This window comes from Tauraco erythrolophus, chromosome 4 (genome assembly GCF_009769465.1).
Source record: "Tauraco erythrolophus isolate bTauEry1 chromosome 4, bTauEry1.pri, whole genome shotgun sequence".
Taxonomy (NCBI): Eukaryota; Metazoa; Chordata; class Aves; order Musophagiformes; family Musophagidae; genus Tauraco; species Tauraco erythrolophus.
This window is the reverse complement of record NC_141468.1, coordinates 77,127,397-77,153,467: the sequence shown is the minus strand read 5'-3', so window position 1 is coordinate 77,153,467 and position 26,071 is coordinate 77,127,397. Positions and strand designations below refer to the sequence as shown.

The 26,071-nt window shown below is 41.5% G+C and overlaps 1 protein-coding gene across 1 annotated transcript in view; it reads right to left on the bottom strand.

Annotated features, from left to right (window-relative positions):
* Positions 1–4,691: 4,691 nt before the first annotated feature.
* The window catches only part of SULT4A1 (sulfotransferase family 4A member 1), a 32,162-nt gene continuing 10,782 nt past the window's right edge, over positions 4,692–26,071 (bottom strand). The window contains exons 2-7 of the mRNA XM_086610580.1: positions 16,022–16,152; positions 14,586–14,666; positions 14,332–14,458; positions 10,972–11,066; positions 9,378–9,516; positions 4,692–4,804 (exon numbers count right to left, since the gene is read on the bottom strand). Coding sequence (XP_086466706.1) covers positions 4,692–4,804; positions 9,378–9,516; positions 10,972–11,066; positions 14,332–14,458; positions 14,586–14,666; positions 16,022–16,152 — 686 coding nt within the window. The remainder of the gene's footprint in view (positions 4,805–9,377; positions 9,517–10,971; positions 11,067–14,331; positions 14,459–14,585; positions 14,667–16,021; positions 16,153–26,071) is intronic.

Here is a 26,071-nt window from a genome sequence, read left to right as displayed (position 1 = left end):
GGTGGCAGTTACTTTGAATATCACTTATACCACACATATCAGGCAAGTTGGCATATTAGTGGTTGCGATTGGAATCAGTCAGAGCAGTCAGCTGCCATTACGTTACCGTTCTTTCTGCATCTTGCGCGCTGTCACACAGCATGTCTTATTGCAGCACTCCCTCCTACAAAACAACATTCCTTCCAAAAACGAGGGTTTAGTTAATTCACTCCATGTGGCGGTGTGGATTTGCCTCCCTTCTTGCTGAAGGACACCAGTTCCACCCTTACAGACCATCTTTCACAGGTAAAACTCTGTCCATATGTGAAATGGACTGTTCCCGAGTAGAGACTGCATTCAGCTGATGGCAGAGCTCTTTCAGGAAAACTCTGACAAGGACTTGGGAGACCACCTCCCAGCCAGGGCAGCACCTGCGGACGTGCTTTGGCTCCTTGCAGCTGCAGTTCACAAATCACCTGAAGCTACCATCCATATCAGTTTAAGTTAATATGTCAGCCTGTAAATTACTGCAGCGGAGGAGCCAGCACACATTTGCTTCTGCTGTCTCTCCTCCATGGTGGCCATTTCTGGCAGAGAGGCAGAGTGGACAGCTGGAGATGGTAGCTTCTAAAACTACTCTAGCGTGCGTTGCCAGGGCTTGTCATCTGTACATAGTGAGATCTCCACAAAAGTTGTCGCGTGGTTTTACAATTTTATTCTTTGATGAGGTGGTAAAATCCAGAAAAGTGATACTGGCACAGCACAGCTTACCAAAGGAGCCTCATTTAGGTTCCTGCACTAGCAGGGACTACAAAGTCTTCTTTCTTTTCTCTATTGGATTGGTGTAAACAGTTTCATTGTTTCTAAAACCAGTTTAAGGCAAGGAGTCCTACACTGCTAATCGTAATTCCCACACGTTGGGCTCCTAAAAGTACAGAAAATTACCCCACATTTTTGTAAACTTTTCTCGCATTCATTTTTGAAGACCACGCAGCTCAGACGCTTTCAGAAGGACGCATGTTATATGCACCTATGTACGGTTCAAGCCTTAAAGCTGGAAAGAGGCTTCGTTCCAGTCTGCCTGCAGAATTTGCCATTGCTCTCCCATCTTTTAGCAGGGTGGTTTATATGCAGATAGACCGGGGCAGGGTGGTATCAGTGTTCTTGACTTCCTTGCCACCCCCCAAAGACAGAACACCAGTTTTTATTGGAGTAGGACTTGGCACTTGAGATCTAAACCTCACGCCAAAATCTGGACAGGTTTTGGTTTTAAATAAAGGTGCTCATTTTTGCAGATTCTCTTTCCATTGCCAGAATGAAGCTGATTATTGGTGGCAATTATTTCTGTTCTGTCTGTGTGATATACATCATGACATGTTGCAGAAAATACTCATCTGCATATGTTTTATTATTCAAACACTAGAGGACACCAGTCTGCAGATCCTGCGGTATAGAAATCGAATGGGTTATGTAGCGAGCACATCGACGCCTGAGAAGGATGCAGTGAGATTACTTAGAATAATTTCTGTACTATATCCTTCCCAGGGGTGTGGTCACTGGGTGTGGGATTTTTTTGTTAACGTTATTTGATTCAGATGAATCCGTTTAGCCTTTTTCTTTTGACTGAAGAGGCAAATGCTGTTCCTTAATCCTCCCTCTAAACCTTTACTGGTAGCTACTAAGTGGTGTTATTTATAGCCCAGGCAAGACTGAATGGCTTATAATAATGGTGACTCAACCCTATAAATCTTTATAATTATTGTCAGAACTATTGGTGCCGTGTTGCGATGCTTATACAAAAGCACTGAGAATCTTTAATGGTTGCTCCTTAGTTTTCTTGTCTTTCCTCTGTACTGTCCAACTTCACTGCAATGAACACTTAAACTTTTTGTATACAAAACCGTGCAAAAATTTCTTATCTAGATTAGTTTCCTCTCAGTTCCTTCATGTTAACGCTCCGGATTTTAATAGAAAGACTGAAATGATTTCAAGGACCAGAGATCCAAAGGGAGGATTTCAGCATGGCTTATGTGGGAGTGGGCTTTGACCAGACTTTTGACTCTTGGATGAATTTCACCGGATAGAACAGAAGGCAACAGAGAGGAAAGACAAGCTCTGGCTCAGGACAGTCTTTCTGGACCTAGAAAGCAGATTCCTAGCACACAGCAACTTTGTTATCTAAAACAAGGAACACGAGCGTGACCATCAACGCTCAAGATTGTCACAGAGCCTATTGTTCTCTACAATAAGGAAGGGGGGGTCCCCCCCTCTGCACAGGCTCAGTTTGGCAATGGCATGTATATACGCCCGGATGTTAAAAATGTGGCTGTAGAACGTTTTTGGCTTTAGGGGCTGGGGGTGGTCATCTTCTGTAGCAAAGGAGACAGGCTGTGCTTGGGAAAAGGAGTAGGATTCCCTGGTGCCTTCAGAAACGTGAGAAGCCTTTTAGGCAGCTGGTAAGGATATGTCGCTCATACAACCTTGGGATTAAGCGACTTAAATAGATTTTTGGTGCTAATGAAATTTTCTTCTGACTTTAATCTGCAGGAACTATGGGGAGATTTCGTCTTCCTTGGTAGCAAGAAGGAATTCTCCTACTCCTGTCTTCTTGCAGCTTGTTGTAGTTTGTGGGTTTCGGTCTTCTGTATGACAGAGACTAGTAGGACTCCTCAGCATGGAGTTGCCCAAGACGTGCAAGATTAAAGTGAGTAAAATCTCAAGCGGATTGAACAGTGACTGTGTATCATCTGTCGTAATGGAAGAACAAAGGAACACCAAATCATGCTATCTGGTGGTGGTTTCTAAGCAAATGAGTCCTCTTCATACAGTGTGTATTTAGATGAAGAACTCATTGCCGTGGGATGCTGTCAATACCAGCATGAGGGGAAGAAAACCCTGTGGAGGGCTATTAAACACGAAGATGCTCGCAGAGTCCTGTGCTCTCATTGTACTCTCACACAGGGATTTGTTATGGGCTGCTGTCAGAGACAGCTCACTGGGTCGGATGGTGGTTTGAGCTGATGTCTTCCTTTTGTCATTCTTCTGTCCTAAGTTAGGAGGTGTGGGTAGGGCAGAGCATCTGTGGCTTGTACAAAGACTACCCGGCCTGAGCAGAAGGTCTAGAAAATGACCAAACCACGATGCATGGAACACATCTTTTATTCAATAAGCAAGCAAGCACAGAAGTATAATGTGTAGTGCTTAATATTCATACAGTACTAAAAATATAAAAATAGAAATAAAATTTCACTGAAAGCATTTTCACTCACAAATATACAAGGAAAAGTGCTGTCAAGCCACATCATGCTACACCACTTGCCAGTTGCTGAACTGACAGTTTCCCAACAGAACTGAAACACTGAAAATCAGCTAGTCCTTCGCACGGCTTTTGGAGAGCCTGAATATTTGACTAGCAAAAACGGGTCTCCTGCAGTTGAGAACCTGAAAAGCATACATGTCATTACCTAACAGAACAATAAAATAATTCTGGAGCGTTTTATAGTGACAGTAGCCTGCTTCAGGCTGTTTGTGTAGCTGTCGTAGAGAATAAAAAAAAAGATACAGAAATAAACTTGAATTTTGATTATAATCCAGACCAGTCATGGCTAGCAATTGCAGAAATTGTATTCTGCGTGAATATTTGTGCAATACTCCCACCTGGTGGCATGTTTTTAAACTCTCTTCCTTCAGTGCTGCTGTTTCCTTTGCCTGCTTACCCTAGCCTGGATATTCATCTTCCACCTTAAGTCTGGTGGAGTCCAGTAGCACCAACAACGAACAGTGACGAGTACCCTTAACTTTCAGTGGAACTAGAGGATATCCAGCACCTTATCTTCTCTTAGTGTATCTAATGGGTGAAATTCACATCTACACAGGAAAGTGGTATGCGTCAGACTCTTGCTCCCTCAAAAAAGACCTTGCAGCAGATGCCTTGCTTTTAAACCCCATTTTGAGGGACTGAATTAGAGTTGGAGGCTTAAGAAGCTTCTGTTTGCTGACCTTCTGCATGGAGCTGAACTTCATGCATCAGAAGACAGCTGTGTGCTGTCATCCATGAAAGCGTGGGTGGGTTTTAGGATTAGAACGACAATCACAGCCACATTTCATAACAAGGCCTGTCTTGCAGCGTATGCCAGTGCACAGAACCTACTCAAATTATACAGATAAGGGTGTGCAGAACCTAATGTGAACCCCACTTCGATCAGGTACTATTTTGGAATGGGATTTATTTATACTTGATATACCTGCTATAAAAATAAATGTGACGATTAACCCCTGAGATCATTCTAGCATACAGTTTTGGCCTGTTACTTGTTTCCCGCTGAAATAATTTTTTATTTGGTTTATGGACGTTTATTTAGGTTCTAGTGAAAAGCTTTTATAAAACACATTAAATAATCAATGTGGGGCTGAAAAGGTGTACATTCTAGTTGCATATATGATACATACCTTATACGTATATAATACATTCCATAACAGCTGAATATTCTAGTATTGTCTCGAAGTTCTTGCTTGTGGACAAAGGATTAAAATACTAGAAGACAAATAGCTGTTTCGGATCAAAGATAATTGTATCTGATATGGTTTACTTAGATTGTTTTTCTTTCTTTAAATCTTGTTACACATAATAGCTACAGTAGTTTGTCCAGCAGGTAATAAATGAATGCATAAAGCACTTCTAGCTATATTTGGATATCATATGCATGCATTTTTTATAAATAAAAATCGAATGTGAGGTCACATTTTCCCATCTTCTGTTTATAAACTAAATCAAATTTCTCATTCATTGAAACGGTGAAGATGTCTTTCCATAGCCCAACTCGACCTGAAACACAGAGAAGGAGCACAAGTCAGAGAGTGGACATGACAGGACCCCAGATATCTACAATCTAATTGTGCAGAGCACCAAGTATCATCTGTGAGATGCTAATCAGTCTTGGCTTTCATTGGAAGCTCAACGAGTTCATTGTCTTACCCAATTCCCATGCTACAACCCTTGCAAAGCCTTAAAATAAGTACCATACACCTTCTCACCTGCACTGGTCGAGTATTCTACAGGAATAATTCGGGTATTTGTGAGATTTTGCTCTAACCTTAATCACAAATGGACACAGATTTTGGTTTGGGTATTTGATTAGAAGTGGATTTCTGGTTTCAGCGCAAACTATGGCTATTTAACAATGTCATCATCTTAACAACAGTACATTTCAAAATTACTGTGCCTTCAAGCATACGCTGATTAGAGAACAATCCAAAAGGTACAAGGAATGCAGAGTTATTAAACTGATTATTGAATTCTGATTATTAAGATGAAATATTATCATCACTAATTTCTATTATTTTATGTTTAAAAGTAAATTCAACAGATTAATTCATGTTTCTCAATACAGAGAGAAAGGATTTGTTAAATACGAGTGCCTAGATTATATCTGCAGAAGAGGACAAGTGCCATGCACCCGGTTTGTGCAATTTAAATTTTAATTTTCTACAAGAGGAAGAGCAGGCTTTTGGTGGACGCAGTATGGACACTGAACACTTCTTCCTTGTACGGAGTGTTGTTCTGCTCTACTGAACCCAATGAGTAACATAACCTGATGACACTGCTGAACCTACCAGTCAAAGGTTGTGGCCCTCTTAACCACTGTTTCACTGCAGTCCAGAATTTATTTAACTCAAAGTCAGCCAGGGTTACTTGTTGGTGAACAAGCCCCATGGAGTAACCAGACTGAGAGGCCCAACTCTCTTCTCATTTATATTGGATATAAATAAAGACAAAATCCAGGCTTGTTCAACTGGAATAAATGAAAGGAGAATTGGGACTGTGCTACCAGAGAGTTTAATCATAACAGCAAGAACAAAACTACATGCAGAGAGCTTAATTATGCATTTGATGCATAAGAAGAATACCCATTTAATTTAATTACCATTGCTTTTATGCAGCAGCTCCATAATTGAGTCCAAAGACAAAACTGTCTGAAACATCTACAGATTACATATTAACACAATGGTAGTATGTGTGGCAAGGGCTGTTTTATGAAATTAGAATTTTCCTGTAACTCCCGAAGGTATGATAGTGTTCTAGTTTGTTTTCAGGATCCAAAGATCAAAAGAACCTGAAACTGACTGAAAACACATCATTTATAGTCTTTGCCAAATTTCTCCTGTATCAAACAGATCATTAAGAAAACTCTTGCAATCTTAAACATCTGATACTGATTTCAATTTTGCTCTGGCAACTATAATTGCATAAAGCACAGAATGAAACATGAAAGCCTGTATTTCCTTTTTAATAACAATAAGAAGACATTTTCTTCCTCTGGTTGAGAAAGATAAGCCTTTCATTTCTAAATGTCCCTAACAACACGTATGAACAAACGACAACTTTTATAAAGGACACACACGCAGCGGATTATTTGTAACTTTTTTTTTTTTTACCATATGAATTGATAGCTTGTCAAAAAGTCACCCACCTGGTTTATGATTTGAATCATGCAACTGTGTAAATTATGATGTGATAAGAGTCAAATATAAGTAACATATCTAATCATTGTTCTGCTTTCACAGCAGCTCAGGGTTATCTTCAGAGTAAAGATCAATGTGCTAAAAGAAAAAAAATGAAGAACTAAAATAAAGCAAAATAATAAAGTAAAAGTAACAAATGACAAATCAAAAATATTTGAAACAAATTACAATACGCTGTCATGTTATTGCCACAATCCTTTGTCACAGAAACAAACAGAGAAGGAACAAAGCACTGTTAATGAAGCTGCATTCTGAAGTAACAAAATACTGTAAAAGCCAGAGACAGCGAACAAAAGAAATTCAAAATAAGGGTATTTTTAATAAAAAGCACACAGTGAACAAATGACAAAATATTACAATAACTGCTCTAGCTCCCTTCCTTCTCTATGACACAATGGAGGCTTCTTTTTGAAAGATGTGCAGAAGGTATCAGTAAGAGGCTCTGACCCTTGACTGGGGGTTTGCAGGCTCCACTACAGAACAACGAGCGCTAACACCACGGTGCACACAGATAAAGTGGGCATCGCTCTGTTTACCTGGATGGAGATGAACTGTCCAGCAGAGACAGAAGTTGACCCTTCTGCCTGTGGAAGGTCTCACCAGCAGCTCAGTCCTCTTCTCTCTTGTACTACAATCTCACCTTTCTTTCGCAACTGCCTTTCTGGCTTTTACTGGGCAAGGAGGGGTGATTTAGCATGTAGCAGCACTGCTGCTCCACAGACCTCTAGATCGTGGAGCTTAGGAACAAACCGAGGTTTTTGTGTTACTTCAAGCAAATCAACAGAGGAGAATGCAGCTCTGTTGTTTGTAAAAATCTTGCACTGGCACAGAACGCTTTATCCAAGGCCCTTAGGTTGTCTTACCAGACTCATTATTTTGTGATCTTGTCTTCAGAGCAGAGAAGTGGGTTGGTAATCAGAGTTAGGTATCATGCCACAAAATCCTACTGCAAATGAGATGGTCTGTTGTTTTCACACAAGATGCAAGTTGTGTTTCATGATGAATTTTCAGTTTGAAGTAGTAGGGGGAGGGCAAGATGGGAGTTTAAAGCAAGACAACTAAGCAGAAAAACAGGCTACGCAGCAGAGACCCTATAGCAGAAACTATAGGGAATATATCAGGTCTTTCAGTGAAACTGCAAACTCCTTTGTCTTCACCGGAATTTCACCTCAAGCCAGCAAGCTTGAGATGCCTATTTCAAGAACTCATCATTTACCATAATGTAAGTGAGCTGGGGCAAAAAGAAGTCTCATGTCACAATTATGACAGAGAACTGCCCATAGGAATCTGCTTTCTAGGTCCTACTGTAAGAACTGGAGTGTATAAGCCCATACAAAACACACTAAGATCCTTTCCATACCAGGTGCACAAACTCACAGGTAAAAGCAAGGAGGTGTGAGTAATGACTTTTTTCCAAGTATGACATTCTGAAACAGTTGTACTGACACACAGACAGGACAAGTCAACTGGGGTCAGTTACTCTGACGATAGTCTGAACTGAGTGATGGAAAACTGGCATATGGCTCTGCCAAGAAAGACACAAAGGTAGTACTGAATGCCAGCAAAGCTGCTTTCATGGGAAAGCACACTTGCTCTCAAACAACCCCGACTGAGTGTTGGTAAGATTACAGTTTGACTGATTAAAGGTGAATGAAAAGATAAAATAGGCTTTTGTAAGGTATGTGACTTTAGTGGTTTTTAATAGAACTACATAACGTCAACAGAATGCATGATAAATGAATAAATGCTGGCTAACTCAAAATTAGTAGTCAAGAAGGACTGACGATATTTGGTATTTTTAACAGAGATTTGAAAATAATTATAAAAATCTGAAGGTAACAAAGTTGGCTGAAAGGGGTAGTGTGGAAAGGGCTCCTACACAGAAGCCTAGGAACAAAGTATTCGGGTCATGCTCCCTGAGTAAGGGACAAGAACCTGCAAATTAGTTCCTCTGAAAAGACTTCGTGGTCATGATAAACGACACATGCTTCCTGTATGATGCCGTAGCAAAAAGTGCTCATGTGGCCATGGATGGACAAACAAGGGAGACAGGGAGAGAAAGCTCCAGTTAAAACTGGATTAATTAAGTGGATAAAGTGTTTCTATGTCTAGATAAGGCATCTGTGAGGCTGACAGGAATCCTCCACCTTGATCTTATGGCCTCATTTAAAAAGAACTGTTAAGTGCTGTAAAGCAGCCTACAGAAAATAATTTGAGGGAGACTTACTGAGATCACTGTTTTATGCTTATCAGAAGGAAGATTGATAAAGGACTTGATTTCTTGACATTATCAAGGGACAGATGTACCAGCAGTTTAAAGGACACTTCAGGTTCCCAGAGAAAGATCTTGCCAGATTAAATATCTGGAAGCTAAACACATTTTAAACAGCCAAAGTAGACAATGAAAAGAAAAAGCTCATAAGGAAAATTACAACTACTTGTCATTTGATGCCTTCAAATTAGAATTATCTGCTATTCTAGAAAGTATGATACACTTAAACACAAGGGCTTAAGCCAGGATAAACGATATGAAATTGTGTGGGCTTTAACATGCCAAAGGTCAGAAGGAGCAGTGCAGTCTTCTCAGAATGAATAGCTCAATCCATTGAAGTAAGCCAAAGACTCTCTAACAGAGTGGTTTGCATGGTGTTGAATACACACTGCTGATCTTGGATGTTTCCATTCTTTTTAGTCACTTCTACCTAACTTTATTTCAAAACAAACCAACCCCAAAATTGCACCAACAGTCAGTTTCCTCCCATCATTTACATCACAATATTTTGCCAACACCTTAACACATCTTGGAGGTTACTAAGTTGTCAGTTGCTTCTTGCAGCTACCACAATAAAGAGTTTTACTGTGGGCTTTGAACATACCCCTGCCAACAGGAAGTGCTTCTGCATTACAGCACTGATCTATGAGTTGATGGCAGTGTTCCACCATGGACTCCAACTGTGCTTTGTCATAAGAAACTCCTAAGAACCTCACCAGTTGCTCAACCATTGTTGCAAGGTCCTGTAAGACAGTATTTAAACATAGATTATTTTACAGTATTTTAAATGACTTTTTAATGAGTTTAAATATTTCAAAATAAGTTACATCCTAATGAACATGAAAAATACAAATGCAGAAGTTGTAGAAACACTACTGTTTTAAGATTTTGCCACCTTCCAATTTGCTGAAAATAAACACATTCCAAGCAATTAGAGCAAGACAGGTCAGCAGAGAACAGTTATGTAAGCTCGCTTCTTCAACCATTAGAATGGGAAACTGCTAAGTAACTGTGATGCTTCCCACTTCAGACAACACCACACCCTTAACTGATCACTTTGGAACACGAGTGTATTTTGGAGGAATTAAAAGTTATTTTGACTTTGATCTTGGTAAAATACATGACTACAAATGCTAGAACAGCCCTTCCTTCATTGTCAGCTCCTGGGACTGCATTCATGTAGATGCAAAGGATCTAGTGAGGTGGCCTCTGAGAACAAGCAGTCATTAATTTCTATATCCAGAACTCCAGAGTTCCTCAGTAAGAGTAAGACTCCTGGAGTTGCAAGGACAAAACAGCAATGTTTATCAGGAGGCAGAAAGATACTGTGATGCCAATGCCACCAGCTTTCGGCAGCATCCATCAGTGAGCACAGCTAGGAATATACCATTATTCAAAACCACAGGTTTGAAATAATTTCTACTAAACATTTTAAATTATTTTGATTGTATTACATCATCTTTTAGCATCTCACTCCATCAGAAGGCTCAGTAAAGCTGAAATTATAATGTACTCAGCTTTATTGAGTCCTACCCTGATTTTGCCTTTTTGTAGGTTTAGAGATAGGAGCTGGGTTTTTCCTATGTTTGCATTAATTTTCCAGTCAAATAAACATTCTGAAGTATTTTAATTAATTCTCAAAAATATATTATTGTAATAGGAAATGGAAACCAATGTTCTATGTAGTATTTCCACTAAATTTCTCATTATAAATAAAGTGGATTTATTAGCCAGCATACTGTAAGGACCCAGTAATTATGTTCACCTTATGCTATACAGTCATCCCTAATTGTTTTCAACATTGTTTCACAGAAGACAGTAAGATCAGCCAAATAAATCAGAATAAATGCCAAATATATAGGACAAAACACTTTGATATACTTTTTTTCTCATTGGCACAGCACGTACAGCAAGACATTTCTTTTAAATGAACACCCAGGGCTGAGTGTGTCAAGCACTGAACAGTTACACATCTCTGCCTTCTCTGTGAGTAGTTTAGTGCCTATGGATGCAGGCAGATTCCTGAGTGAATTATGAAACTGCTGATGTCCATAGAAGCTATTGAATGCCAGTGCTTTAAAACTGGTGTCAGATATTAGGGAGCCCAAACATGGACATAAGAAGCAAATTTTGTACTTCAGGTATTTTAAACACTACGATGCTAAATGCAAAACACCTTTTTGCTACATCTAACCTACCTTATGCATATCTTCATACTTGAGAAAAAGTACATTGGCATCCATGTGATGTTCCCAAAACTCTTGCACATGTTCAAACCACGAACCATATCCTACTACAAAGACGACATGATTGGCATGAGGAAAATGAACAATTTTGTTATTAATCCCTCTTCAAAAAAGGAAAAAAAAAAAGGAGAAAAACAAATTATCTGGAGTGGTTCATAGCCCCAGGAGAACTGTGATAGGTTTTGACCCATTGCCATGCACAGCAAGGAACTTAATTAAAAAAGAGTTTTTCTATCAGTTTGGAATATTCTAAAGAACTAACTTACCATAAAGATAAAATGTTCAACTGAAAATGCCACCATATTTCATGATAGATCTCTTGGAGCTCAGTATTAATAACCCCTGACTACTGAATGGAAATTGAGCCAAAATAAAAATTACACAGATAGTTTGCAGAAGATAAATTTTCAGTGGCTCCAACCTGTGTGAATTCCTGCAATTAACATATCACACTGCAGCTTCCTTCACTTGGAAACTAGATACAGCATTCGTGGAAAGTTCCATAGAGCAACCTCTGTTACGGATGAAGAATTGCTAACAACCATTGTCCTTTCGTAACTAAACAAGCATTGAGGAAACAGACCTATAAAAATGCTTCATCGTGATTCCCAAAGGCTTAGAATATACTGACAGAATATTCTATTTATCATTACATCTTTTGCTCCCCCTTAGATTTTGCTAAAATTTAAGACCTATTCTCTTCTACTGTTGTTTTCTGAACACTTCCACACAACTTCTGTAGATACGCCAGAACACTGTTTCAGTTACACTGCTATCAGTTATCTCAGTTACACCACAAATCCAGATAACCACCAGATGCCCATGGGGTGCTGAATGCTCCAAAAAGCTTAAAACTGATGTGACGGGGTACTCCCCAGATATCTGAAGTGAGCAGGCCCGGTATGCAGGGTTGCCAATGATGAAAAGCTTATGCCTCCTGCACGCCACCAGTAGCTTGTCTTCAGTTCCCCGTATCTTCAGCGTAGGGTTTAGAACTTGAAGAGAAGCTGAGGTGCTACGCTGGGAGGGCCTGTGCTCCCGAAACTGCTGAGGCAGTGGTTACTGGGAGTCTTATCCCTCCCCAAAAAACCTTTCCTCTTCCACTCCTCTAATCAAGTCCACATTTTCACTGATTCCAGTCAATTTATCTGTTTCTAGCAGAGGTTCAGACACTGGCATCTATTATCTACAGAATGTCTTCTACTGCCAATATTACCAGAAAGACAACCCAAAGAGAAATGCATTCTGCATATTTTTTTGTTACTAGTGATAAATTCCCCCGAAGTATTTCAGATAATCAAGGCAGGAGTTAAGCAAATATGGTGAGCAGTTTTCATATTCTCTCCCAACATTTTTTTTTGGCCAATTTTATCTTTTCAGCAAAGCAGCTATAGAAAAATATTAAACTTTTTAGTTTTTTATTTTGAAGCCATCTTTCCCTTTAAAAAAGGATTGTTTAATTTTGGTGACTGAACATTTTCAATGGACAAAGAGGTTGGTTTCATAGGAAAATTATTCTAATCAGCTGACTCATAAAGGTACTGGAAAAATTCCGTTTTTGTTATTCCCGTTCCATACATCCCTGAAGAAACTCATGCATGAAACTAACACACTAGTCAAACAAAAAGGGTTCCTATCTGCTCTTAGTGGCACAGGGCAAGAATTCATTAAGATTATGTTAGCAGAGTTCACCTATGTTTTATGTAAGAAACTCCCTTAAACTTCAGAGGATAATGCCAAAGAACTAGCACATCCAAACCTAATCGCTATCCACATGTTTTCAAATACCATAGCTAACATGCACGGAATTTGTTTCAAGATGGCCAGGAACAAGGACGGGTAAAAAAGAGTGGAGTTGTGTCATCTGGGCTCAGTGCTTCTCCCTCTAGCACTACTTTGACTTTTTATGAAGGTCTTTTTTTCTGCTGCGTTGCTTCCATGAGTAGCTAAATGCTAAATTTACTGGATTACAAAACACTCAATTTGCACAATTATGGACACAGCACATGCCGTGATGTCTTACTGGCTCTGGGAGGTTGTGATAAATCAGCTAGCTGATATAAGATGAAGATATAAATAGCTCTTGGGATACTTGTTTGAAAAAGAGCAGAGAACCTTCCTCCTATCTTCGAAGGCCTTCTAATGTGTCTTACATATGTCTCCGGTCTAGAAGTTCTTGATCATGGTCTACAGACAAACATCTCATTCTCAGGGAATGCAAAAGAAAAAGCTGACAGTGGGCTGGAATGGAAGGAGAGCATTTACCCTCCCTGCACAAACATGCAGGAGAAAGTATCAAAGGTTTTTAAGGCCTGTTAAATAACCTCCACTAGTAAACTTTTACTTTTTTCTTCCCTTTAGTATTATACAGCTCCTTTATCATCATCTCCTCCAAATGGCAGGTTGAAGGAAAGTTTGCTGCACTGGATCTGGAGGAGTTTCTGGTCTCAGAGCACAAGGCACCTGGTGAATTCTTGGTGTCACATTAAGGTATCGCAGAGAAACAGAAGACTAAATTTTTTTTCTCTTACTAGGTAGAAACTGTGGCAGCCCATTGGCAAAGAGCCCAGTGGCAGCCAGTTACATGAGAACGTAGGGTCTGTCCTCCCTGTAAGCCTACTGAGCTAGCGCAGTGGAGCTACTTAAGGCAGCACAGCCTGAGTGGGAACACAGTGGGTGTGTGTGTCATGAAACAGCCCTCGCTCAAAGGAGTTCCTGAGTGAGCAGCCGATGAGTTGCTGCAAAGCAGGTTATTGTATTCTTATTGTAGAGATGTACTCTTCAGACAGTAGCAGCCTGCAACTGCCTTCCTACAGGGGCTCACTTCCACTATCTGATGTACTCCAGATCAATCTCATGCAAACTAGAGATTTTTGTGCATTAACTGGTATCTTGCCAAGGACAAACCTTGAGGTGGTGGGTGAAACAAAACCATTAAAGGAATTACCAGAAAAAAAGCCATGAGGAACAGAAAGACTTCTACAAAGTAGCTAATGGCAAGGTACAACTGGAATCGAACAACGCTGGGAGTATTCACCACTTTTCAAGAGGTACTTAGTACCTTGCAAACTGAATTTCAAGAGTAGACCAGAGTTTTGCCTGAGCTAAGTGGAACACTGCTGAGCCCCTGGGGTCAAATATCATAAGGCAATTATTTACAAGGCATGGCCATAGTTTGCATGGACAAATCTAAGTCCTTGCTGTATATGGAAAACAAATGCACCTTTATCCAGTTCATTTCTGTACTTGCAGAAGGAATGCAGAGATGAAAATAAATGTGTAACAGCGTGTGCAGAGAGAACAGCTCCTTACACTTGTCATTCATAAACCTTCTGCAGAACTCCTGAAACGTTCCTCTGTAGCTCATGGTCCTTAGGGAGCGGTGAAACTGGTAATAAGACACCACCAGGTCTTTGGGGTTGCGAGCCATGTATATTACCTATGACAGAGAGGGGAAAAAAAAAAATCATTTGAATTAAAAGTTTTCCCCTTCCTCTGCCTTCCCAAAGGACTTAAACAACTGCTGCTGACACAGTTAAACGAACATGATTTCATTTCATTTTTACCTTTGAATTGCCATTATGGAGGTCCGAAGGCAAAAACCGGTATGGTAGGTGGCTTTTTATGAGGCGAGGAGATGTCAGTTCCTAAAATAAAGCAGACAGAAACATTTCTTATTGTGCATTAGGTTTTGGCACATCCAGAGCTGTCCTGAACTGTCATATTTGAAGTCCTTTACTGTACTGAGTCACATTCACAAATTCACTTCTTAAATTAATAAGAGTCTGGGACTAGAAATTAGGTCAAGGAGTTACATCTGGTTTTTAAATATCAAAAGGCTGGATAATGCGTTGGCGCTTTTTGTTGTTTTTTTCCTCCCTTCTGTTTTCAAGGTACTTCCATTTTTAGGACCTTCTCAAAAAGAGAGTGTAGTAGTTGAAGATTCTTAGTACCAAACTAACCTTGCTTCCAGCGATGCTTCCACTAAAATTCCTTGAAAAATATTAGAAGCTTTAAATCCCTACCCCTAACTTCTTCACTTCAAAATTTTAACTCTTGAAATTTATTTTACCCTCAGAATTAGGCCTAGACAATCCAAAGGTTTATCTGAACACATGAATATCTTTCTAGCAGAGTATTTTTCTGTAATTTGAGAATAAATTGTCTTATGACACAAATCATCTTCCACTATTTAAAAACTGCATAAATCCATCCTGGATCAAGTTGCTAGCATATAGTAGCTACTGCTTACTTGCATCAAAGCAGCACTGAGGTGTCATCAGACTAGGTGTCACATACATGAAAAAGAAAAGCAACCTCTGACCTCTAAATACTTTCAGCCTAAAGTAGGCTGATGCTGCAGTTGTTACTGACCAGAAGCACCTTACATCTATCTGTGCCAGCCTTACCTAGCTCAAGTCAACATGCACTGTCGCTGTTCTAGGATGGAGCCCAGTATTCTGCCTAATCACTCCAAGATACGCCTACATCAGAAGTAGCTACAGCACTGACAAGGTCACTAGTTTCTGAGTGATTCTTAATAGTGTGGAAGTCATTTCATGCTGAATATTCCCAACTCCTCAGACTATACCTACAGAGATCCTGGGTCTTTAAGGATTTAGATGTATAAATCCAGAGTAGTGGGTAGACAGATCTCTATAGTTCCTCTTTCACAAAATCAGAGAAAGGACCAAAGCAAATTTGACTCAATTGGGCAGCTTCTGTTTACACAAGCAAGGGAGGCCTGGAACTTTCATTCAGGAAACCCGTTGCCAAGATATTTAGGCCATGGAGAAACATCTCCTAAAGCATAAAATAGAATATAATCAAGCTTAATAAAAGTAATTTTAAAATAACCTAGTAATACTCTGAATCATTCCAACAAACTGAGCAAATCCAGTGATGAAAAGGACAAGGGCACAGGATGAAATGAAGTGATAAATATGGAACGGAGAAAAAAGATCTGCAAAAGCTGAAAGACTTTCTTTGCAATAAATTGTACCTTGATGATGTCCAGACCAGGCTGAGGGTACTCTAGGACCGGAAGTTGTTCATCTATATTCATTAGTCCAATCTCATCTGGATCAGCTCCCTGACTCACCAGATATACCACTTCCTGTAGCAAGCCTGTGCCTGCAGAAACCAAACAATGAAAGAGAACAGATCGTATTACAGTTCTTATCTAAACAGAAGCATATGAAAAGAGACCTAGGCATAGAAATCACGAGAACTTTTGTCCTGAACAGTCTGCTGTGAACTAAGTCTGTAACTGTTGTTTTAACATAGTAAAACGTCTGCTCCCTTAGTTTTATTTAACATAAATTAAGATCTCCTTTCAGGTAAAAGACCTGAGATTTTTCTTTGGTAATAAATTAAGTTTCTGTGTCTCAATCATTTTACCTGTGAATTGGAAAGCATTTTTTAAAAGTTTTTCCACTGTGAACGTTAGCTAAGCAAATACTACTATTTCCATTTTAGAAATGAAAAAAAAATGAGGCAGACAGGTATCATCCAACTTCATAAAATGCATTAGCAGCCATACTGGGAGACCACCAGTGTCCTCTATTCTAAATTGTAGGCGATTTGACTGTTATGCAATTATTTGAGAGTCTATATATACCTCCACGTTACAGACTGGATAAACCACTGAATGTATCGATGCACAGCACGCTAGCCATAAGCTTTAGAGGCCCTCTTTCCAGTCCGAGGATGTTTACAAAGCAACCATTAGATACTATAGCCTTAATGACTGCCCTTTGGAAAATTAATAGGTATTCCAAATACGAGTTTGAACAGGGAAACTATTTCAAATGACTTTACCTTCAGGGTAGAAAACTCTCAAAACAAGCAAACAAAGGTTCAGAGATATTTGACAAAGGCTTATGAAGAGAAAGACATGGGCTTTTGGTGAGATGAAGGAAGAGAATGAGAGATCAAAGTGAGCTAGCAGAGAAGGGACTCCGCAGTTTAGCTAAGTCACACAGGCACGGGACGTCCTGGATACTGCAACAGATTGACCAATTATTTAAGAGTTGTGAGTGGTAATAAAAACGAGACTAGGATTTCTTCTCTCTCTTGTGTTGCCTAAAGGAACAACTTATTCTTCCAGAAGTCTTTACAAAGCCCAAGCCCGCCTCAACATCCCCTGTCCTTGGAAAGATAAGCTGCAAACTCTGAGATCACACTTTTTGTTCCTGTTTTAACTTGAAAATAACTTCTAACAGTCACCAGTTAATTCATGTTAACTGGCATGACTGTACACACTAACAGACACGTTTTGTACAAATTCTGTATGTTGTTCCAACACTAAGAAAACCAGTGTATCATTATTTGGATTTTTGTTTAGTCTGAGCTAGGAAGAATTAAAAAAAGCTCATTTACTTCAGAGGCTCATTAGAGTGAACAGAGTCTGGAAACAACACGAAAGAAAACACATCTCCAAGAACTGCTTTGGAGAGCAAGTACTTTAAGATTCCTGTGTTTCCTGACGACTGATTGGTGGGTAAATTAAAACGGCTTGGAAAAAAAAGAAACTTTTACGTTATCATCACCCACAGAGACAGCTGTCACAGGCTTAATACACACTTGGCCTTAAGGCTGTTCACTCTGCATTTTTAAGTCCAAGCACATATTTTATACATTAAAATTAACATACATATAGTACTTCAGTATCTGTCCTTGTGACTCTGAATGAGCACAACCCTTGTTTCTCATTAAATATTTATTCTGACAGGAGACACCCTGGTTGTCCATAATTTATTTCTGTATTTCCAAATCCGCCTGCAAAGAAAAATGCTATTATAGCAACCTTGTGCCACAAAAGGAAAAGGAATAACTGCATGGGGATATACACTGCCACCAGGACTTTCTAATTTTTTGTTACTCAGCTTCTCTCTAGGCAAAAAGCCACCTCCATTGCGCCTCTGAATATGGAAGAGCCGAACTATGCTGAAACTTCAGGAGAGCAGCATGCTCCCTACCAGCTCTCCACAAAGTCCACCAGACAAGCAGGAGGTGAGGGCCAGGGAGCACAGCTCCCACAACCTTACCTAGTTCTGCTCAGACTCGTGGCCATGCACTAGACTTGGCTTGACTGCTAGCAGATCCATGGAGCACAGGGGAGATAGGAAATGACATATTAATGTAGGAGGCATGGGGAAGAAGGGTTCCGATTCAGAAGGAAGTGGGCCTCAGAAGCTCAGAATTCTTCATCTAAATGTGCTTCCATCGAAAACAGTGATTCATTGAAAGAGAAATGCTGGGCACATGGCAGGTACTCAAGGCAGAAAATTAAAAATCTCCATCAAGTACAGGTTCTTTAAAACAGTGTTTTAAATTTGTGAACCTCAATGCTAATTATTAGCACGCACACACACAAATTACTGTAGTTATGTATGAAGTGCTGCACGTAGTCCAGTATCCTATTCCAATTCACACAGCAAAAAGTCTTTCTGCAGTATCTCTTCTACAAAGGGGAGGATTGCAACCTGATAGTTTAGACACCTGGCTTCTGGCCATCCGGCAGGTTGGAATTTCTCCTCCTAACACCTGCAGTAGGACCACCGATCCTGAATTCTCCCACTTGTGATCTCTGTGCTAGTTTTCACTTTCATCACCTACTATATTAGCCTGATTTTCTTTCACATTAGCACTTGAGTTACACTGGTTAGGATTTTCAGAGTCTTAATAAAAATGAAAACTAGAGATTCAGCTTTTGAGGGAACCATGATTTCTGCCGTAGCCCCTGATTCCTCACCTGCATATAAACCATATAAAAATTGGCCATTTGAACATCTGACTTAAACTGATGTCTGTGGAGATGGGCAAGAACCATCATTTTACGGGTAGAAGCTAGAGTAAATCGCTGAAACTGAGACTTTCAAAGGAGATTTTGGGAACAACCTTTGATAATCCCAGTCTATTACAAAACTTGGCCAGATCTAAAAGCCATAGAAACTTTATTAGTAAAAGGGATCACGATGATACTTGGAGAGAAGAAACAGATGAAGGAAGCTAAAGAAAAAAAAAGTGCAGAATTTACCATTATACTCCCTAGATTTCTGGCCTCGCTGCCAACAATGATTTATTGTCACTTGAGGGTTACTCACTTTTTAAGTGAAATTAAAGGATTAGGTCACTAAGTGAAAAAGCTAGCATGCACGCATATGAAGCCTAGGTTTTTCTTGGAGACAATCAGTGAATCTTGTGCATCGCTGGTATTTTACATCATTTTCTCCTTGAGTTGCTGAGTGCATGTGCATGCATGCTCATGCCTCACTTGGGATGGTACAAGAAGAGTAAACAGTCTCTGACTAACAGGAGTAATCTGTCAGCCTTTGGGCACGAGGCACCAGATGCAACATTCTGAAGTACCCTGCAATTCTACCCTTCCTTCTTCCAGTTGCGGTACATACACATTTCATCTTGGAGGAAGACTGCTGGCCCTGCCATCTCCAAGGTCATACCGCCGAAACAGATGTGGAATTCATTTATGTTTATCCCATTCCAACTAAAATGGAGTCAGGCAGCATCAGAGGATCTTCAGTGCACTGCACCTGAGAAATGCTCTGCCCTGACAAGCTCTTCTGTTATATCAATACAACATCTCAGGAGAAAACAAGAGTGTTCCAGTTTATCACACGGTATCTGGAAAGAGACGAGATGGGAAACAGCAGTGATAAGCTACTGCCAGAATTTGCAGGTTTTTAGAAGAGTCTTTTAAATTATCCGTGAACCTGCATTGCTACTTTGCATAATAGCATGTACAAAAGCAGCCCAGTGACAACAGTTTGAAAGTGTGCTAGTCAGACGGCACTGTCTTTTTCCGTGATGTCTAACGATGCACAGAAATCAGGACTCATTAACAATCCTGTCACCCCTGCCCTGTGATGATCCCGCCCCTGTGATGAATGGGAACTCTTCATGTGTACCCTTTTTCATGGCCAATGCCTCAGCGACAACAGCAAAGTCAGTTCATGGTCACACTGCCTCTGCTTATCAGTAAGTGTAACTGCTGCAGCAGCAACCAGACAGCACAGCAAGACAGCCGAACCTTTAGAAACACCACAGCTACTCCTTTCTGTTTCTATGCACTAGATGTCTTCTGACATCAAATTTAGTTTCTGTAGGAGGGAGAAATACTCTTTAGTGCAGCTGTTCTGTGGCTCCTCTCACTACTTTCTGGCCAGCTGGCACACTCCCAGGCAGCCACTGAACCTCACAGATTTGTTCAAAAGGAAGTGGCAGATATAAAACCATAACACTTCCTGTGAAATTCTGCTTCCCTGCGTGGTTTCTAATGTAGTTTATTTCAGCTTTCTTCCCTCTTTATCAGCTAACATGGGACAAACCTGCAGCTCAAGGACGCAAAAGTCTTTCGTGTATTCCTTTTATTCACCTCCTGTTTGGGAACCACATGGAAAAACAAAATAAAGAAACACTAATGTTAGTACTAAGTCTTCTAGCACTCCCAGTTAGTTGCACTTCATTTGATCTACCAATGCTTGATCAACTTTCACCTAATACAATGCAACGGACCCATTATGACTCATAATTTTTTTATAGCTTCAGTAGATGCAAGTGCTCATTAAAAACGAGGGCTGCTAAAGCTGTCAGATTGGCCTAGCAAGTGCTGTACATTCCCCACATAGTTCTTCTAATTGCCTGCAAGCTCATTTCTCTTTTACCAATTTCAGGATGTATCTGCAGGTAAGCATGACAGATTTACCTTCACCCTACAATAGTGGAGGGAAAATTAGATTTTTCCATTAGGAGAAAACAATTTCCAAACCATAGAAACATCTCCTCTTGAGGTCTGTATGTTCTAGTTCTCCTACATCTTGGAATCCCAACTGGCTTAAGAATATAGAATTTCATTACCGATCAGGGTTTCAATAATAAAAAAAAAATTATACACCTTGATACCACATTTTCCAATTCTTCTGCTCCCAGATGAGACTCAGGATCCAGAATAAAGGCTGAAATTGTGATGTGATATTGCCAATTCTTTTGACTGCCTAATTAAATATGTATTAGAGGGCCCAATTTTCAGAAAGCAGCCTCATCGTCTAAGATCAATGTCTCTTTTACATGGCCTAAATGCCCCTAAGTTCAATAGTGACCTGACAAGGGAGCCTGTGGAATGTGAGGAAACTGAATCCAGATCTTCTGAAACTGATGGCAACAGCTTAAATAAGACTGAATTTAAAACAAGGGTTAACTACCCGGTTTCCAGTAACATTAATTAAGCAAGGTCTTGGCTTTTCAGACTTTAATTAATCAGTTTAGTTTTTGCTTGCAGCTACTGGCTTTTAAAACAAAACTGATAGGCTAAATTCTGCTTGCCTTTCACTGGGCTTCCATCAGACAATGCAGAAATGGGCCCATTAGGTCTGAGCTGTGTTTTGAATGTGTTTCACCAGAGTCTGTAAACAGCAAACTATGAAAACTGTGTTCTATTTAGGACTAAAATGGACTTTCTGTTTGGTAAAAAAAGCTGTCACTGAACTGTTTACACACATATTATCCATAGAATTACTATTACTATGTTTAATACAGTATCCTAAAGCACTGCTTTAATAAACTGGTTACAAAACAGTGTTATTTCTGGCTAATGCATTAGTACTATTTTTAAAAAATGGCCTGAGTCCTAATTCTGCCTTACATTAGCACACTATCTGCTCAGTAGCGGACAGGATGAAAAGTGCAGAATCGACCACAGTGCATCTCAGACCAGGCACCAACTGTTGAGGGATCTCTACATCCATCAGCAAAGCTGGTGATGAAGCGTGTTTCACCGCTAACACCAGCAGCAGCAGCTCAGAGAACAAAGCCTACAGACGCTTTTGAGCATGCTGGATCCTAGTGCTGGAGAAACAGCAGTAAATAAAACACGCCAGGACATGTGTCGTGGTTTTTTTTGGACTGAGGGTCGAGACAAGAACCGAGAAGGAGCACCCACCAACCACGGTCTCGGGCAAAACATGACTCAGGCTTTCTTAATAAAACAAAACAATTTATTAACAGTTACTTAACAAAAGACAAAAGGGGACGAAACCGGTTACTTGAGAGGAGAAAAGAGAAAACAAGGCCCGATCTTAAAACAACACCTCCCCACCCCCTATTTTCCTTTCGTTCCTGGCTCTGCCTTCCCCCCAGCGGCGCAGGGAGACAGGGAATGGGGGAGTACAGGTCAGTTCATCCATGTTGTTCACTGCCGCTCCTTTCTTAAAGGAGGAGGAGTCTTTACACCATTTTTCCCTTGCTTCGGTGGATCCCCTACTCACAAAGAAAAAGTCCCCAAACTTTTCCAAAGTAAGTCCTGCCCGCAGGATTGCAATCCTTCCCCATGGATTGTACCAGTTCGGGCTTTACCAGTCTCGGCCTCTTAGGGAGCTGCTGCCACTCGCGTCGGCGTGGGTCGTCCCACAGTCTCCAGATGCCTCCACGACCTCGTCGTGCATTCCATGCCCCATTATCAACAGTACCTGGTCGCGCATCCCCTGCTCCACGACCTCTCCTGGGCTCAGGCATCTCCTTCCCGACGTGGGTTTCTCCACGGGCCGCGAGTGGGTCGCTGCTCCGCCGAGTACACCCTGGCTGCAGGGGGGCCGCCTGCCATCTCACACCGATTTGCAAGGGAAGCCTCAGCTCCAGTACACCTCCTCCTGCTCCATCTTGGCTGACCCGGTCGTTGTGGTTGTCTTCTCTTAGATATTAATCCTCTCTGGGGAAGCTCGGCCCGGTGGGCACCCCGGGAGTGGGGCGCTTACCGAGTCCCCCATGCGGCTCCCCCGGCGCCATCTTGAGCACATGGCGCCGGCCGGGAGCCGGGAGCGAGGGCAGCGCCCTCCTGCTCTCTCCTCGCTCCTGAGCAAAAAGCCCTTTCCCGCCCCTTTGTCTCAACTTAAATAGGGCAATTCGCAGAGGCGCCAATTTGGCTCAACCTCCCCCGGGGGGGATGGGACTCAGATCTGGTGGCACAGGGAGCAAATCCCCTCCCCTGCCACCAGAACACCCACACACACATCAAACTATGGCAACATGTCATCTGGGAGGACATGCCCTCTGGGAGGACATGCGGGACAGCCGAATCCACATTCACAGAGATAATTTCCCAAAGCAAGGCAGCTTCATCCATAGCTTCCTGGGAACAGTCCCCAGCTCCAGCCATCTCACCATTGAATCATAGAATCATAGAACGGTTAGGGCTGGAAGGGACCTTCAAAGGTCATCTAGTCCAACCCCCCTGCAAGGAACAGGGATATCTCCAACTAGATCAGGTTGCTCAGGGCCTTGTCCAACCTGGCCTTGAACGTCTCCAGGGATGGAGCATCCACCACCTCTCTGGGCAACCTGTTCCAGTGTTCTACAACTCTCATGGTAAAGAATTTTTTCCTAATATCCAATCTGAATCTACCTCCCTCTATTTTAAAACCATTACCCCTTGTCCTATCACAACTGGCCCTCCTGAACAGCCTCTCCCCATCTTTCTTGAAGGCCCCCTTGAGGTACTGGAAGACCGCTATAAGGTCACCCTGGAGCCTCCTCTTCTCCAGGCTGAACAGCCCCAACTCTTTCAGCCTGTCCTCATAGGAAAGGTGCTCCAGCCCTCTTATCATCTTCGTGGCCCTCCTCTGGACCCTCTCCAACTGGCCCATGTCCTTCTTATGTTGGGGGCTCCAGAACTGGACGCAGTACTCCAGGTGAGGTCTCACGAGGGCAGAGTAGAGGGGGAGAATCACCTCTCTTGACCTGCTGGCCACACTCCTCTTGATGCAGCCCAGAATGCGGTTGGCTTTCTGGGCCGCAAGAGCACATTGCCGGCTCATATTGAGCTTCTCGTCCACCAGTACTCCCAAGTCCTTCTCCTCAGGGCTGCTCTCGATCCATTCACCACCCAGTCTGTATTTGTGCCTGGGATTGCCACGACCCAGATGTAGGACCTTGCATTTGGCCTGGCTGAACTTCATGAGGTTGACACAGGCCCACCTCTCCAGCCTGTCGAGGTCCCTCTGGATGGCAAATGCTGGGGAGCACACTGTCTAGGGGAGAGCAAAACTGTCTGGGAATAAGCCAGCAGGGAAATAGCATGGAAAGGGCCTGTCGGAGCCTCTGGCATAGTTATGTTTACTAGCATAGCCATGGTGAAGCAGGTAACTGGATTGCCTATGTTGCCCACTTTAGACTTCATAAAGCCAGAAGAAAATAGCTCAAGTCACATACTCCCTAACCATTGCATCAAACCTATGGCTACCCCAACCTGTCCCAGCAGACAGAGGTCCGCAAGGCAAAGGCTTCATGTTGAAGACAGCTGGGCAAAGGTGCTTCTTTTCCATCCCTCTTAATAAGCCACAACATCCTCACGTGCACTGCAGCAAGGACTGGGTAAGTAGTATACTAACAGCTCTAATAACTATGAGTCAGGCCCACAGGTTGCTCAAAATCTTGGGATTAAAAACAACAAGACACTGGTTTATCTTCTGATTGAAGAGTCATGATTTGTGTCTTCAAGCTTGTCTCCACATCCATGATTTCATCATATCTAAATGTCCCAGATTTTGTTACAAGTCCTTCACTGACAGCTGATATTGGTTGGTAACTGGTATTTCTTGGTATCAGATATTCAAAGGGAAAAGTATTTTATTCTTTTTAAACTTCAGCTGGGCTGGTACAATACATCCATGTCTATGGATGCTCATCATATCTGCTCCAGATGTCATCACCCATGGAGCAGTTTGTGTAAAGTTACTCCAAAGCTAATTTGGCTGGTTTAATTTTAAGGACTTGCTATTTTTTGGCATCAACTCACCTAGCAAATTTTGCCTGGGACAAACTAGAATGCATTCACACAAAATACTCTGCGGGTGATTCTTGAAGAGAAATGACAAACAGCAGGCTAAGGACACTAACACCCTGCACTAGCGCAGATGCTTTTAAAAGAGGACATCTACCCATACCCTTAGATTATTTATCTCTTTCAGTCTCTACTTGCCAACCAAACATGGTCCCACAGTGTAAGAAAGCACAACATCTATCATGCTAAAATAAAAGAAAAAAATGTATAGTATAACATGTCAGGAACATGAAAATAACAGACAAGCCTGCTAGCTCCCTTTCCAACTATCCGACAATGACATTCCTTTTCACCCTTCCCACGCTTGCTCAAGGTTGACCAGGTCTAAAGTCAATCCAGTACATTCAGTTGTTACCTTCCTTCCCCAGGCTTCTCCCTTTGATGGACATCCTGGTGACGCAATTCAGAGACACCATGCCTTTCATGACAATACTGTGAGCGTGTGGTATCATGCAGTCATATCAATGGGTTGGCCAACGGGACAGTAATTCATGGGAGGAGGAGTATTTTTATTGGCTAATACATGCTAGAGGGCAGATCCTGTCTCAAACATCAGAAAGGTATAGGGTAAACTCTGGCCATGTGAACTAGCAATGATATCTCCTCGGAGTGATGGGCAAAAGGTATATTAGCAAATTTTCAAACCTCACCTTCTCTCTGGAGCGTACATAAGAAGGTACATTCCCTTACCGCAGTCTCATCTCAGCTGCATCCTGCTCCCCTGCATTCTCTGGCGTTCTCCCAACGTTTTAGAGCCTATACCAAAACCATGCCTAAATTGCCTCATACATTACCCCAGCAGGAGCTCGCTTAATCTCCAACAGAAAGTCCTCCCACCGAGACTAATCCCCCTTCATTTTCGTACAGGTGACAACACCGTACCAAGGATAACAATGCAGAAGAGAACTCTGCTGTAATGACGTGTCATTGTTTTTTAAAATCACTCTCAAGGACTTCATTACATTGAAGAGAAGCTCATAGTTACTCTTAGCGCCGTGGATTTCTAGGACAACTATATCACTTTCTATGTTCTGTTCTACAGAGTCGTAATATGGTCTGTGGCTAAAAGCAGAGCCTCGTGGTGAGCTCTGCTGATTGAAATAGAATCAGAAGGCAGGAGACAATCGGGCACCCATACTAGAAACCTGTGTTGAGGTAGTTCTCACACCCTTTGCTGTGAACACATTCCTCTCCCCA